This window comes from Lissotriton helveticus, chromosome 1_1 (genome assembly GCF_964261635.1).
Source record: "Lissotriton helveticus chromosome 1_1, aLisHel1.1, whole genome shotgun sequence".
Taxonomy (NCBI): domain Eukaryota; kingdom Metazoa; phylum Chordata; class Amphibia; order Caudata; family Salamandridae; genus Lissotriton; species Lissotriton helveticus.
The window spans coordinates 1,509,119,326-1,509,135,791 of NC_136057.1; the positions used below are offsets into that span (position 1 = coordinate 1,509,119,326).

Here is a 16,466-nt window from a genome sequence, read left to right on the forward strand (position 1 = left end):
GACAGAGCGATGAGGGAGACAGGGAGGAGGGAGATGGAGACAGAGGGAGACGGAGGGAGATGAAGACAGAGGGAGACGGAGGGAGATGGAGACAGAGGGAGACGGAGGGAGATGGAGACAGAGGGAGACGGAGGGAGATGGAGACAGAGGGAGACGGAGGGAGACAGGGGGAGGAGGGAGACAGAGGGAGGAGGGAGACAGAGGGAGGAGGTAGACCGAGGGAGGAGGGAGACCGAGGGGGAAGGGAGACAGGGAGAGGGACACAGAGGGATGGAGGGAGAGGGAGACAGAGGGAGGGAGGGAGACAGAGGGAGGGAGATAGACTGAGACAGAGGGAGAGGGAGACAGAGGGAAGAAGACAGGGAGGGAGACAGAGGGTGACAGACAGAGGGAGGTTCAAAGAGGGTGACAGACAGAGGGAGGGAGAAAGAGGGAGGGAGACAGAGACGGGAGACAGGCAGAGGGAGGGAGAAAGAGGGAGGGAGACAGTCAGAGTGAGGGTGACGGAGGGTAAGAGAGAGAGAGGGAGAGAGAAAGAGAGTGAGACAGAGAGAGAGAGGGAGATAGAGTGAGGGTGACAGAGGGTTAGAGAGAGAGAGGTGTGTGTGTGTGTGCTGGGCCTGGTGTCTTAGTGGACGAAGGCGTCTACTGCAGGGACCTGTGTTCAACCTCATGGTCATCGTTTTTTTTTTATTGCTCTAGACCCGCCCCCCTCCCCCACTGACCTCGCCCCCACCGGTGCAGCCCTCAGCCACAAACCACACTGTAAATTTGGCCCCCGAGAGAAAGTTTCTGAGTACCCATGATCTACCATAAAGAGCATTACCATAGGTAAGTAACTTGTTGATTAGACTTACTGGTATTAGATTTTAAATATGCCATATGAGACGAAATAAGTTGATCGATATAGCAACTGATCGATCAGCTATTGCTGTCAAACTAAATGGTCAGTGTCAGATTTGAGAAGAAGGCTATTGGTAGTGATTGCTGTGGAACACTACTCACAAAACATGAGGGTATAAAAGATAGGTTTCTTCCTGTGTCATTACCGGTGTTTGATTGGAGCATGTCAGACGAGTTTTCTTTACCACTCTCAGTGAAGGCAGAGTTTAGTAGAACTGGTACACCAAAATATATTTGTATGAACATATGATTGCATAACTGGCTCCCAATAAAATCTGTTTATAAAAACATTTATTTTAAAATCTGATAAAATATAAAGTATAGTCTGGTTCTGTGACAGGGGAAGCAAGAGCGGTCAAAAAGGAAAAATCAGTTTGGGCCATTAATGTCTACCTTTCACACAATATGTCCATATTAAAAATTGGTTCAAATTCTTTCATTAAATGTTTTGTAAATTTATTTTTAAAGTATGTAGATATCTGGGTGTGGGAACGCCAGACATTCGCAGACTTTAAATTCAATGCATTCGACATAGAATGTGGTTGATTGATAGGAGCTGGTAATTTTGCCTTATAGCCCACTTTTGAAAGTGTTTCATGAGAAGGGGGTATTGCTAAGACCATGTTGTAGTGAAATAAGCACATCCCACCCACTGGACCGAGCACCCTTTAGGGGTGAAGAATGGCCCCTTTCCCAAACAGCATGTTTTGTATTTGTGGTCTAAAGACATCAAAAACATTACCAGATAAATGTGCTACTTTTTGGTTAGACTTTCTAAATTAGGACCAGAGAGGGAAAAATCCCTCTGCACCTCACCAGTAGGGTAATGCAGTTTGTAGTTTGGTGGACCTGTCACGCTTCCTAGGCCTGGCATTAGAAGCTAGGGAGCAAAATAATCCCTCCCTCAGAGGTTTCCAGCTACTTCTGCACCAATTGATGATGGGCAGTGCCAAACAAAATTACTAGCTTCCTCCTCCTTACTAACAGCATAGCTTTGCCCAAGGGTTACTTACCAGTATGTGATCTTACCACCTTCTATTCATGACCTTTTCTAAGAGTCTAGCAGTGGGATTGCCACAGCCTGACCAGCAAATGAAGACAAGGACAGGTAACAACTGCCTTAGTTGTTCAGTTAGCAGTGAGCATAATGAATGTTTTGAGGCCGAATGAGGGTGTACCACTATAGCCACAAAGAGAAATACTCAAAGGAAATCTGCTCTCAGTAATTGCTGTACATGGTTCAAGGCTGTGCCCTAGTAGGTGAAGGGATTAGAGCTTTACCCTGCATTCAGTACTTGTTTTGAACGGCGGAAGTCTGTGTCTGAGAGGTACTGGGACGAGGATGACTGAGTTGAGGGTGTAATTTGTAGGCATTGCCCCGCACTGGTGGTCAAGATGAAAAGTTTAATGTTGCTCCTCCCTACTTGTCCAGCACCTACCTCCTCCGCAATGGTGTCCCCCAAGGCTCTGCCCTGAGCCCTACGATGTTCAACGTGTACATCCGCCCTCTAGCCCTCCTGGCTAAAGCGCGGAATTTTAATATGATATCATACGCTGACGACACGCAATTGATATTCTCTTTTTCCAACAATCTAGCTCTAGACCAACTGAAATTCCGTGCAGATGTTTTGGCCATCTCAGACTGGATGGCGGATTATCATTTACAACTTAACTCCTCGAAAATGGAGGTGCTCCTGGTAGGCCGGGATACCCATAAATGGGACTATCAGTGGTGGCCTGCGGCACTCTGCTTCAACCAAAAAGTGTACTCAAGAACTTGGCGGTTCTGATGTACAAAGCCCTCTCTTTCGAGCTTCACACCAAAAAGGTGGCAGGTACATGCTTTGGCCATCTATGCGGTCTGAAACCCATTCTGTTTATTTTTATGCTTCCACTCTATAAGTAATCATTCAATCGGTGGTTCTGTCACGTCTCGCCTATTGCAATGGACTGCTACTTGGAGTAAAAATAAAACAGTCACTAAGAGACTTCACTGTCACACCTCCCATCTCTTGCGCCGTCTCCACTGGCTGCAGTTCGAACAGAGAATTCAGTTTAAAACTCTCTGCACCACCCATAAGATCCTACACATCCAGGGTCCCCAGATATTGCAGGGGCTCTGTACATTATATGTTCCAGCGCGAGCACTGCGCTCCTCAGACCTTCATCTGGCTTGCACTCCCTGGGTGCGTAGGAGCAGAGCTGGTTGGCGCTCTTTTAGGGCTTTAGCCCCTGCCCTATGGAACTCCATTCCACTTGTTGCACGCAGCACACAAGATCATTGGGCTTTTAGAAAACAGATCAAAACCAGGCTGTTTTCATCCATCTATCTCCACGGTGTGTGCGCATGGTGCGCACATGTTTTTTGGGCATTTAGAAACAGAATATACCTGGCTGTCTTTTCATCTGTGTAACTCCACCTTCTCTGGCCATCCGTCCGCCAGTGCTGGGATGCCCCGGTGCAGGGGCAGCCATGCGCTATACAAATATATCTAACATAACGTAACATAGTGGCCCTGTATTCAGAAGTGACCAGCAGGCACTGTGTCGGGGGAGCTCCTTCCTTGGCATGGCTAAAAGCCTAGTCTCGCTGGGCACTCTCTTTGTCTACTGCATTTCCAGACAATACTGAGGTAGCGGAACTGCCTACCGGGCTAGACTAAAGGCTCTGCCAAGTGATCAGTATCCATTGATTGGAAAAAAGGGGTCAGGAGAGCACAATCCTACGAGCCTTGAAAAAGTCTTTGTACTTATCCACAGTACAGACGAAACACGTGTCGGCTGTTGTTTTATGAATCGGAAGTTATTTCAAGAATAAATAAAGAAAATGATGACACGAAATATGAACTTTATTTATCCTTTTGTCCTATAACACAAGAGAAGCTATTGATATTATTTGAAGTTATATGTTACTCTGACTGTATACTATATCAGTTGTACATACGGTTGTATCGTAGGATTGTGCTCTCCTGACCCCTTTTTTTCTGTCCATGTATATACTCGGGAATCTTTTGATTTAACGGGTATTGTTCCTCTTGGTAGTGGGGGACACTGGTCTATGTAGCACTCCGTCTCTAACGCTTGTAGAGATTCCATTCACTGTCCAGTACTGGATCTACCTTACCAATAACAGTGCATGTGCGGGTTTTTCTAAAATTTTGTTTTGGAAACACCACTATCGTTCTTTGTATATAGTATCCATTAATTGCAGCCAAATTCTGTGCCCTGTGGGTACTTCATATCTAGGTATAGAGCTTCATCAATTATATCATTCCAAAAAGTTTACTGATAAAAACGTACAATAAGAAATGCTGCGGTTAGACATGAAGAGCAGTAACTTTCCTCACTCATGACTTCCTCATTGCAGAGACTATACACCACCGAAAAAACACTTCAAGGTCTGAATTGTGAGCAAAAGCAGACCATTCAGATTCTTCTTTCCCAGTATGTATTTTTCAGATCATAGCAGAATGTAAAATAACATTGCCTATCTTGAATAGATTGTACTATTTATGCAATAGTGCCACAGTGACAAAATATGCTGCAGTCTGCTATTCCATCAAAATGCTGCAACTATTTAAGTGAATTGTTTTGCTTGATTGACAGAAACCCAGGGAGTGAGTTGGAAATTTATTATGTATCACCAAGAAGCTATCAAGACTTCCTAGAAGCTCTGCGCCGGAGAGGAGATACGTTTTATGTGGTGTCCTTTCGGAGGGTGAGTTTAAAATGTTATCATTACTTTCAAGATCGTGGTAATTTGGAAACATAAGTCTGAAATAAGGAATCAATTGGCCTCTTCTAGTTAAGATTAAGTATGGGCTGAAAATCAGTTACGCTTGCGGAATTTGCGAATTTTTGACAATTTCGCGGTCCGCGAATCGCGCGAAATTGTCAAAAAATCCGCAATTCGCAAGCTGGCGGATTATTTTGCTTGGTCGCACATCAAAAATACAATCTCGCGCGCGCGGCGTTGACTTACCGTGATTCTGAGTTCGCTGAGTTGTTTTTCCTCCCAGTTTGCCTGCGCTGCGCCATTTTGAATCCGGTTGCGTGATCGCGCAAGACTTTTCGACCGCGAGTACGTCATAGTGGCCCGCCATCTTGCACTGCGAGAGTTTAAGAACGCGACTACGTCAGGGAGTAAACAATTGCGAACACGTAGATGCGATGCGCAGCTGACATCCGGCGGGAGATTTGAACAGCTCGCTTTCCCGAACTTGCAAACATTGCAATTCTGCACAAGAAATGTCCTCATATTGACATTTGGCTGCACTTTTTTGTGCAAGGAGTCCATTTTTGGGGATGTGGGAGTGGAAGGAAGTGCCCCAGAGTCTCCAACTCCTGTTCCTGTACAGCAGGCTCCTCCCAGTGCTTTGTCCATGTCCTGGTCACTTTTCATTTGGATCTGGAGCTGGAAGATTACTTTTTGTGGCTGCTGCTGGATATTTGCATTTGAGGACTTTTTGTTTGGATCACTTTTGGATTACTTTTGGATTTGAGAGTTTACAAGTAAGTTGGTGTTGTTTGTTTGGGGCATTGCACTTGCTGCAAATACAATTTTTAAACTTTTTCACAACTTTAAAAATAATATATTCTGGGTAGGCACAGTATCCAGTAGGCCCAGGGTTATTCATGGGTGCATGATAGAACTGTTTCTGTGATTTTTGTAGAACTTAAATATCATTTATGTCATGGAATTGATTAGCTCACTGTTATATGTGGATTTTAATTTTAATTTTTGGGGTGCGTGTAAGCCCAGTAGGCCCAGGGGTAGTCAGTGGTGCATGGACCAAATCTTTCTGTGGGGTGTCTTGAATTTAAACACCATTTAGGGCATGGATGGCATTGGATTGGGGTGATTTTTTCTGTGTTTTTCGCTTTTTAGGGTGTTCTTGGAGCCTGGCCATGTGGGTGGGGGCCATTTTGAGGCCTGGTCCAGGCAGGGCCTGGCCATGTGGGTGGTTGTCAAGGGGCCATTTTGAAGCCAGGCAGTGTGCGTTGTGCCATAGGCCTGCTGTACCCAGTATGCCTTGCTTTCATCCATTATGCCCGGGTGTAGTCAGTGGTGCATGGACCAAGTCTTTCTGTGGGGTGTCTTGAATTTATACATTATTTATGGCATGGATGGCATTGGATTGTGGTGATTTATGTTTGTTTTTTGCTTTTTTGGTGTGTATTTGGGGCCTGGCCATGTGGGTGGAGGCCATTTTGAGGCTTGATCCAGGCAGTGCCTGTCCATGTGGGTGGGGGTCAAGGGGCCATTTTGAAGGCAGGCAGTGAGCTTTGTGCCATAGGCCTGCTGAACCCAGTATGCCTTGCTTTCATCCATTTTTGCCCAGGGGTAGTCAGTGGTGCATGGACAAAGTCTTTCTGTGGAGTGTCTTGAATTTATACATTATTTATGGCATGGATGGCATTGGATTGGGGTGATTTGTGTGTGTTTTTCACTTTTTGGGGGTGTTCTTGAGGCCTGGCCATGTGGGTGGGGGCCATTTTGAGGCCTGGTCCAGGCAGGGCCTGGCCATGTGGGTGGGGGTCAAGGGGCCATTTTGAAGCCAGGCAGTGTGCTTTGTGCCATAGGCCTGCTGTACCCAGTATGCCTTGCTTTCATCCATTTTGCCCAGGTGTAGTCAGTGGTGCATGGACCAAGTCTTTCTGTGGGGTGTCTTGAATCTATACATTATTTATGGCATGGATGGCATTGGATTGTGGTGATTTATGTTTGTTTTTCGCTTTTTTGGTGTGTATTTGGGGCCTGGCCATGTGGGTGGAGGCCATTTTGAGGCCTGGTCCAGGCAGTGCCTGGCCATGTGGGTGGGGGTCAAGGGGCCATTTTGAAGCTAGGCAGTGAGCTTTGTGCCATAGGCCTGCTGAACCCAGTATGCCTTGCTTTCATCCATTTTGCCCACGTGTAGTCAGTGGTGCATTGACCAAGTCTTTCTGTGGGGTGTCTTGAATTTATACATTATTTATGGCATGGATGGCATTGGATTGGGGTGATTTGTGTGTGTTTTTCGCTTTTTTGGGGTGTTCTTGAGGCCTGGCCATGTGGGTGGGGGCCATTTTGAGGCCTGGTCCAGGCAGGGCCTGGCCATGTGGGTGGGGGTCAGGAGGTCGTTTTGAAGCCAGGCAGTGTGCTTTGTGCCATAGGCCTGCTGTACCCAGTATGCCTTGCTTTCATCCATTATGCCCAGGGGTACTCAGTGTGCATGAACCCACTCTCTCTGTGTGGTCTCTCTTCTATTAATGTAAAAATACATTTTTTATTAGAAATAAATTTGCAATTTGTATTTTTGGTCTTTCCGTTTTTGGGTGTGTTGTAATAATAATAAATTCCTAGTTGCAAACTTAATTGAAGCACGACATATGCAACATTTATTTAACTGATGTTTCTTTTGCTTCGTTTGCTTTTAGGTGCACAAAGAGAACCACAAATCAGCCTCATCATCAGTGCCAGGAAGAAGCCCTGCTGCGGTATGTGCAGCACAACGTCACGTGACGTCACGTTTGGCCACAGATAACTCTGCAACTCGTGCAACTGCGGCCTGCTGTTCTGACATCTGAAGAAGATGGGCCAAAAAAAAAGGTGGCCGTAGCTCCTCTACCAAGAAAGTTGCCAGTGCCACTGCCAGTAAGAAGGAGCAGAAGAAGCAAGTGGCGCCACTTACCAAGGAGACTGGTGTGCCGACCGGCACATTTTTTGAGGAAAAACAAATCGACGCCGGCAGCAGCGGGGTCCGCCGGGGACTAAGCTGGGAGCAGCACCTCAGCTTCATTGGGCTCAGTGCCACCACGCCAAGTTAGGTCCAAGGCCATGAGTGCTGCAGAGGCAGCCACTTTAATTGCTCAATCACCATCGACCAGTGATGTTGGCTCATCGCAAGAAAGTAGCATCCAATCAACGCAGGGTGTAACTCATCTGACGAGTGTTCAACAACCACAGCCGCAACGACAACCACAGGTGCAACTAGTACAAGCGCAAGTACATGCGCAAGGACAGGCGCAAGGACAGGCGCAAGGACAGGCGCAAGGACAGGCCCAAGGACAGGCGCAAGGAGAGGCGCAAGGAGAGGCGCAAGGAGAGGCGCAAGGAGAGGCGCATGGAGAGGCGCATGGAGAGGAGCATGGAGAAGCGCAAGGAGAGGCGCATGGAGCGGCACAACTGCCCACAATGCTTGTTCCTCCAGAAGTAGGGGCACATCAGGAAATCGAGATTCAAGCGGAGGTATCATCCGAGGAAGCCACTGCTCCTGATGATGATCCATTGTCTACCAGATCCCCAGCAAGAAAAAGGTCAAGGAGGGCTACTACAAGTTCATCTTCAAGCCCCCTTCCTTCTGAGGATCTTGATGTTGATTGGAACCCACCAATGCAGTCTGAGAGTGAGGCACGCCATGAGCCGACAAAGGTAGCTTAGCCAAAAAAGAAGGTTCCCGCAAGACTTTCACTTATGGGTGATGACGACAAACAAGAAGTGGTGTATTCTGCTGCTGATGAACAGTCTGACGATGACCCAGTCATCACAGTCGTCACTCCAGCCCCAGCGGGCATGCAGCAGACAGACATTTTTACCCTATCCTGAAAAGCTGCTGAGCGGGATGTGGGCGGCGTGGCACTGGTACCAACACCGGTAACTACTACACCAACACGACCTACTACAGCTGCCATATTTTCTCGTCCAAAGGGCCGGCAGGGACCTCCATCCAGCTCGATCTCCATTACCTCAAGTAGTGGTGCTGTAACTGTAAGGGCACACCAGAGTCAAAATCGCCCACGCCCATCCTCCACTTCATCTGGCATTGAAAGTAGCACCTCCACCACCACCACCAGATATCTCAACTCCCCAGTTTGGGATTTCTTTAGTGTTAGCCAAAAGGCGGAAAACCTAGTCATTTGTTTGATTTGTAAAGCAGTAGTTAGTCGGGGTAAGCTTGGTACCAACTATGGTACCGGAGGCCAGAGAGGTCCTCTCAAAAAACACCGCATCATCCAGTGGGAGGTGCACCTAAGTAACATCAGGAGGAAAGCCAAAAGTACAAATCCAAATGTATCCATTGATATTGCATCTGATTCTAATGACGATGAGCAGATCGTGCAGGGGGAGTTGAAGAATCAGAAGCATTTTATCTGGTGCACACAGTACCCCTGGCAGCATCACTGCAGTGGTAGCGCCACACCCTCTACCCCAGCAAAATCTATGAGGCACACTGGGAGTCTGGGAGAGACTCCAATGCGAAAAAGTAGTACATCAATGAGCCTAACTTGGTTGAAGAAGTCTGCATCATCATCATCACGTAAAACGGTCCAGACCACCATTAAGAATATGTTTTGGTCGGAGGCGCCATTTGAACACATCCACCCAACGGCACGCCTTTATAATTCGATGCTGGCTAAAATGTTAGCGCTGGACCTTCTCCCTTTTTCTTTCGTGGAAGGGGTGGGTTTTCGAGAATTTGTGGCAACAGTCTGCCCTAAATGGAAGGTTCCTAGCCGGTCCTATTTTGCCAGATGTGCTGGAGGTGATTGGGGCAGCTTTGCAGAAGAGTGCTGTTCACACTATCCACCTGACAACAGACATGTGGACCAGTTGCCAAGCTCTTGATTACATGTGCATCACTGCACACTGGGTCTCTTTTGCACAGGTTAGAGACAAGTGATATGCAGGTGTTGACAGTGACATAGTTTTTCAAACTAGTCGGAAACATGCAACAGTAGCCATGTTTGCCATGGAGAAATCTCATACTGCAGAACACATTTTGAAGGAGTTTCAAAGTAAGGTCTTTCAATGGCTGCATCCAAGAAAGCGCATGATTGGTTATGTTTCCATGGATAATGGCAGTAATATAGTTAAGGCCATGCATGATGGTAACTACTTCAGAGTGCCGTGTTTGGCGCACAGTATTAACATCGTGGTGCTAGATTTCTTGAAAAAAGAAAACAAAGTCAGCAAGTTACTGACCACCTGCCGAAGAATCTGCACACATTTCAGCCATTCTTTTAAGGCCCGTAAGCAGCCAAGGATCATGCAACATGCCCGTAGAGTGCCAGTCAAAGGACTCATCCAGGAGGTGGCAACACGTTGGAACTCAACCTTCTACATGCTTGAGCGTCTGTTTGAGCAGTGCTTGGTAATCAATGAGTATGTCTTTGGACGTGGTTCTTCTATGAAAGACATGAGGCTAGAGTTGGAGTTATGGAACCTAGTTAAAAGCCTGACAGACATTCTTCGTCCTTTTGAGGTCTTCCCGCGTGAAGTCAGCAGGGAGGACTGTACTTTGGGCAAAGCTATCCCATTGTTGCGCATGCTAGAGCACCAACTGAATGCGGTGTCTTCAACCTTCAAAGATGAAAGTGACAAGCAAGACTCGTATCTGTTGGCGGAGAGCTTATTAACCCGCCTAGTTGACAATGAAAGGCTTAAAAAATACATACAGAACAACATTACATTTGTGCCACTATTCTGGATCCACGGTACAAAAAGGCATTGTCCAGCAATGCATTCATTCCTTTTAATGAAGAAGATCTTTCAAAGTACAAACATTGGCTAGCTCGGTCAGCCACTCGGTTCGAAAAAGAGCGGCAGGAAACAGAAAGAACCGGCAGAAGTACTACTGAATCAGCAGGCAATCTGGCGTCAAGGTCCACTTCTGTGGCCAAAGGCAGTCACATTCCCTCACAGCCGTTACCGACACCAGCAACCGTATCATCATCCTCACCTGCAACAGGCCCGCCATAATATTGTCGGAAGCGGATTTCATAACTCATCAAGGGTTTGCTCGTTCCAGTGTTGATGCAAATGCCTCACATGGTAAGCAAAATTCAGAACCCCAGGATAACCTTGTGGATGGTGCAGGCCTACCTGGATGACCCAACAGAGGTCTACATTGATAAGAATCCATTGATGTATTGGTATGGGTCAATGTCCACTGATCACCAAGCTGGCTCTAAATTATTTGTCTTGCCCACTCGCAAGCGTGTCTTCTGAACATGTTTTCAGTGCTGCTGGTGCCATTGTAACTTCAAAAAGGACCTGCCTCTCGCCCAAAAATGTGTTGCGAGGTTAACAATGATCAAGATGAATCAGCACTTCATACCACCAGATTACAAAATACATGAATGCATGCAGGAAGAAGAGGACACCGACTTAGGTGACGTAAGTTCTTCTCTGTTAGCTGACCTACTCCCGTCTCAATTCACAGAGTTTGAGAACGAGCTCTACTTCCCTGACACCGAGGCCTGAAAATGACTTCCTTTTTTTTGCGTCTTATTCACTTTCATTCCCGTGTGTCTTTCTTTGTTTTGCAACTTTTACCACAACAAAACTCTAATCACCCCATCACAACAAATCCATCAGCAGCACTGTCTTCATCTTATTTCCTTATTGATTTGAAGGTGCCGCTGTCTGCATTCCTGAGGTTCACATGTTCACAACTCAGTCATGCTCCTCTATCCTCCTCCTCCAGACTCCCCTATCCATTTCCCTCAAGGCAGATGTCTGGATTACGCAGAATCAAGAAACTTTGGCTTCGTAGACGAGTCCCCTCAAGTGGGACTGGAATTACTGACTACATGCTGATTGCTGACAGTTACTTCTGAAATTGACAGGAGAGGCTGCCCTGTGGGCCTTCACTTTAAGAACATGATGCGGACAAAAAGTGGAAAAGGTAATGAATAATGGGAAGATGGCATGCAGTGGACAGCAATGGCTGTCTGGCTCTGATGAAAGCAATTGCTGTTTGTTTGTTGTGCATGAAATGAGTCATATGTCTTCTGTTATTATTTATGTCACAGTCTGCCTTTTTCCAAGACATTACGGCAATCACAAGGAAAGCCACCATTGAGGCAGTTGTGAGCCAATGAGCTGATGCTGAAACGTCAAAAGCATACTTGGTAATAACAAAAACATTACATATTCTGGTAAACAGGAACCACGTGATCAAAAAAGGATCCGCATATTCATGTCTTGGTATTGAAGTTGCTCAAACACACAATGCTGTGAAGACACTTCACGGTAGCTGTACTTCCGACAGTTTGGCAGTGATAGCTGTTCTCATGGGTAAGTGGCACAGTGGCCCTGCAGAGAAATGGCACTGTAAATGGAGATGAATAGAGCAAAGGTGAACAAGCCAACACAGCAAACGTCCATACACAAACAATGTGGAGGGTCCTAGATTATATAGAAATAAAGTAGCGTCCCATTCATTTACTAACGGGGCATTTAATGGGTGGCCAATGCCAGATTTAAAGTCAATTGCTTACTTCCAGCGTGTTTTTAGTTTTGTGATGCATGCTGTTGTGCCCATCTAATAACATTTTCATGTTTCATGCTTTGCCCGAAAGGTTTGAGTACTGATAGTCTAAATAATGTTACCCTCTCACAAACTTGTGAAAATGTGATGTTGTATATATCCCACTAGCACTCAAAATGTTTGATTTGATTACCTCAAAAGGGAACTATTTCGATTGGCCAGCAAGCTATGCTAGTCAAAAAGACATTTTTTGATCAAGTTTGGTTTTACTACTACATACAATGCAAAGCACTTTCCATGGGTCAATGTATTAAAAGTGAACACTACAAACTGGGCTGGGCCTCCAGAATCACCCAATAACATCCTAGTGCTAATACCTAATGACTGCTTCCCAGACAGTGACAACAAGCACAGTGTATTCTGAGGTGGGCAGTGAGTGCAGGATAGGTTTTCTGAAACACTGAGCTATACCAGAGAAGACGGTGAAATGCACACTAAGTATCCGGGCAAACAAATTTGATCCATTCTACAGGACAGATAGCCAAACAAGTTGCAATGCTTGGGGATGTAGCTCTGCGTGATCCAAACTTTACACGACCAAATTCTAGGCAGCACTCGTTTCGATAGATAACACTACAACTTGCAAACATGCAACAGGCTTTTGGAACAGGCCGCAAATACTAAAAAGCAATGCCTCAGGTGTTTGGGATGTCAGGGATAAAATCAAGATGTGGCCGTTACGAGGTACTGTGTGGCCCATTTCAGTTACACCTTCCTGCTCCTGGCAGTGACCCAAGACAGCTTCCATTTCTCTGCAGAGACACAGCTAAGCGATGAATGTTTTAACCACCATCTGGATTTGCTTCTGGCAAACTGGACAGGGCTGTCCACCCCGCTTCAATGTTTTGGCACAGAGAAAGCACGCGACTAAGTGGGCTGTCCTGCCATGTATAATGTTTCCATTGCGTGGCTGTAGCGACAGGGTAATTTTGCTCTATTTCTAGACTGGTGGTGACTATGATCCACTACCATCTCAGTCCTAGTTGCATTTGCGTTCATTTGTAGGGCTTACCTATGTACTTTGACAGGGTTTAGTGCCTTTTATCGTCTTTTCGGGCCTACAGGCCCGAAAGCTAGAGAGAAGCCATCTTTGATTCTGCCTCGGCTGTCCGAGGCGCTTGCTGGGTAAAGGTAGTGTTCAGAGTTTAGCCTGTTATTTGCTAGTGAGGAACCGGTCAAGACTGGCCCTTATCGAAGGAATGTGTTTGTCTCCTCGGTTCCAAACGCAATACGCAGGTGGCCACTGTGGATGCGGAGGGAGCCGGGGGACTGGTACAGGAATTTGGTGGGAGTCGGCCTAATACCGGAATTTTCCATAGAGGAAGAGAGCTCTATATTATCAAGGAGCGAGCAGTGAGACAGAGAGAGAAAGAAACGTGTGGAGTAGACAGAAGAAGTTGGTCCAAAGGCTGGTGCAGAGAGACTGATACCATCAGCTAATTGAAACTGATAGAACGAAGAAGGAAAGTGATTAAGGGTCCTGTAGTGGCATCATACAGGAGTGGCAGAGACCGAGTCCAGAAGAGGGTTCGAGTATTTTGGAACCATGGCAGCATAGACGAGGCGTAGCGGTGCAGACGTGTATTCGTGAGCCATAGAGGGAGAGCAGAGTCCCGAGCGTACTGAAGACAAAGCGAGAGAGAGAGAGGGATCAGCTCAACTGCAGAGATGAAGAGACACACTTCTAAGGTGAGGTGTTCTAAGTTAGTGTAGCATAATAATCTATTTTGCCCCCTTTTAGGTAATAGGTAGTGACTAAGCTAAATCATGTTTCTTTTGCTCATTCTGTCATGCTTAATTTTAGAATAAAGACTTAATGATGAATATCTTTGAATGTTGTTTTTATGAATGGGATTAACCTTTCCCTTTAACCAGGTGCTGACATACGGAAGGATGGGATATTCCCTTCTGAAAAGGTAACTGATGATGGGGGAGAGTGTGAACTTCATTTGGGAAATAACTTATAAAGGTAAACCCCCCATTAGTGTATATACCATAGTTAGGATCAATCGTCGGGTGACGTTAAAGATATTGTCGGGTGACGTTAAAGATATCGTCGGGAGACGTTAAAGAGATCGTCGGGTGACGTTAAAGATATCGTCGGGTGACGTTAAAGATATCGTCGGGTGACGTTAAAGATATCGTCGGGAGACGTTAAAGAGATCGCCGGGTGACGTTAAAGATATCGTCGGGTGACGTTAAAGATATCGTCGGGTGACATTAAAGATATCGTCGGGAGACGTTAAAGAGATCGTCGGGTGACGTTAAAGATATCGTCGGGAGACGTTAAAGAGTATAAAGTGAGGTAACTATAGGATGAGATCTGGAATCCATTAGATGTTAGTGGTATGTTTGACTGTATAGGCTTGTAAATAAGCCCTTTTTCACCTTCTCAGGTGAGCGTTCTGAATATCCTGTATATAGTGGCCTGAGAAGAGTGTGGTTACGTGACGACTGGGTTAGCTACGGTTGGTAGTCTGCTTGGTCTGAGAATCCGGTCGTTACAGTGGCTTGCGTTGGCAGAGCTGACAAGGTTCTAGAATTGACTTGGTGGACTCCAGGAGGGCCAGTACTCCTCTTTCTGCTGTTCCTCAGACTTCTGGCTCAGGGTCAGCATGTTCTTATGGCTCTTGGATGTGCCAAGAGATGCATAGACAGGATGCGCCAAGTCCAGCGATTCAGACTCGGCACAGACCAATCTGGGTCTATCCTGGAGAGGTTGCTGGTTTCTGGGCCTTACAACTGGAGCTGATATGGTCCTGCGGCAGTCTGGGATGTCAATCCCCTCATCGTTTTCTTTTTCTCCCAACTTGGCAGTGATGTCCGACGTGGACAGGGAATGTGCAAGTTTAGGACAATCAAGATACCAGTTTTTGCGCAGGGCCCAGCAGCGGAAGCAGTATCGCTTGATCGGAGAGTTAAATTTCTTACTCTTGGTGCATTGCCAGCAGCCCTCCGAGGTAACCTCTGTGTCTGTGTCATCACTCTGGCACTATGAGTCTTCCATGTCCTCCTCTTTCAAGCTTACATCAAGCAACTCTTTGCCAGTGCCCTTTTCCTCTTCACCAATATCATCCTCATCAATGCCATGATCTCGTGTCTCCAGTTTCACCTCCAAGTTACTTTGTTCGGCCCCAGCTTCATTGAGGAACCACAAGTCATCAGTGGTGTCTGAGACAACAGCAGTGTCTATATCCTGATTCGTGGGTATATCGGTCGATCCATTGCTCAGTGGATCATAGCTATTTCTTAAGTTCCCGAGAAACCACCAGGGCAGTCCGGCCACATCTCACTCCTCAATCACTAGCTCCATTTTCGGCTGCTTACTCAGGGGCTGCAAAGGGTCTTCGGCCAGGTAGTCTTCATAGGGATTTTTGCGCTTCATCTGCAAGGCATCACCGCCGCCCTCTGCTCGGTTATCGGAGTCGGTACCCGCACTGCTCTGCGGCAGGTCCCGGTGGATATTGGTGTTCTGATCCCTTGCGACTGTGAGTCTTAGCAGCATCTGGGACAGAGGCTGGTAAAAGGTTCCTTTTCAACATATCATAGAGGGGGCTCGGGTCTTTGACGGAGAAGCTGCAAATTCCGAATAGGGCGCCCAACTCATCCTCCCCGCAGCGCACAATGTGCTGCTGTTCCTTGTCGTACAACTGCTTGATCATGATATACTGTCCCAGGTAATGCATGACCTCCTTCAGTGTAAAGCTCAGGTCTCGAGCCCCCGCTTCCTGCAGGATCCTCAAAAGTGGCAGTTTAGGTCGTACCCGATTCCCCTGTTCCGTTGGCAAAATCCTGCAGGATTCACTCTCCGGGGCTGGAGGTTGCACAGAGGTACTAGTAGACATTTTGACAGGCAGACAGCCCAAGCGGCCTCTCTAATGTCTGCCGTCCGTACTTGATCTTCTAACGGACGCCATTAAAGTGAGGCCGAATGAAAATAACCTTTTGGCAGCTATACACGGCGTTGTTGTGTTCGTTGGAAGGAACAGAGACAGCGTGGTGTATATATATATATATATATATATATATATATATATATATATATATTATCACAGCTTCTTCTTTCTACAAGTTCGTAGACAAAGACACGGCACTGCAACAGATGGTTTCTTCACGTTTTTTATTTACACACCATGTGCAAAAAGAAAGTGTGTCAAATGGACGGTCTACGCGTTTCGGCTCCTGCCTTCAACTGGACCATAGAGTCCTTTGGTCTAGACCTTACTTAAATATAGTGATATGTGTAAGTAC

At 46.5% G+C, this 16,466-nt stretch overlaps 1 protein-coding gene and 1 pseudogene across 3 annotated transcripts in view; one reads left to right on the plus strand and one right to left on the minus strand.

The window, feature by feature from the left end:
* The window catches only part of ATF6 (activating transcription factor 6), a 1,455,481-nt gene that overhangs the window by 1,321,515 nt on the left and 117,500 nt on the right, over positions 1–16,466 (plus strand). For all 3 annotated transcript variants that reach the window (XM_078686796.1, XM_078686788.1, XM_078686804.1), the window contains one exon: positions 4,510–4,621. In XM_078686796.1, coding sequence (XP_078542922.1) covers positions 4,510–4,621 — 112 coding nt within the window. The remainder of the gene's footprint in view (positions 1–4,509; positions 4,622–16,466) is intronic.
* On the minus strand, positions 14,752–16,132 carry LOC144808752 (protein Mdm4 pseudogene; annotated as a pseudogene).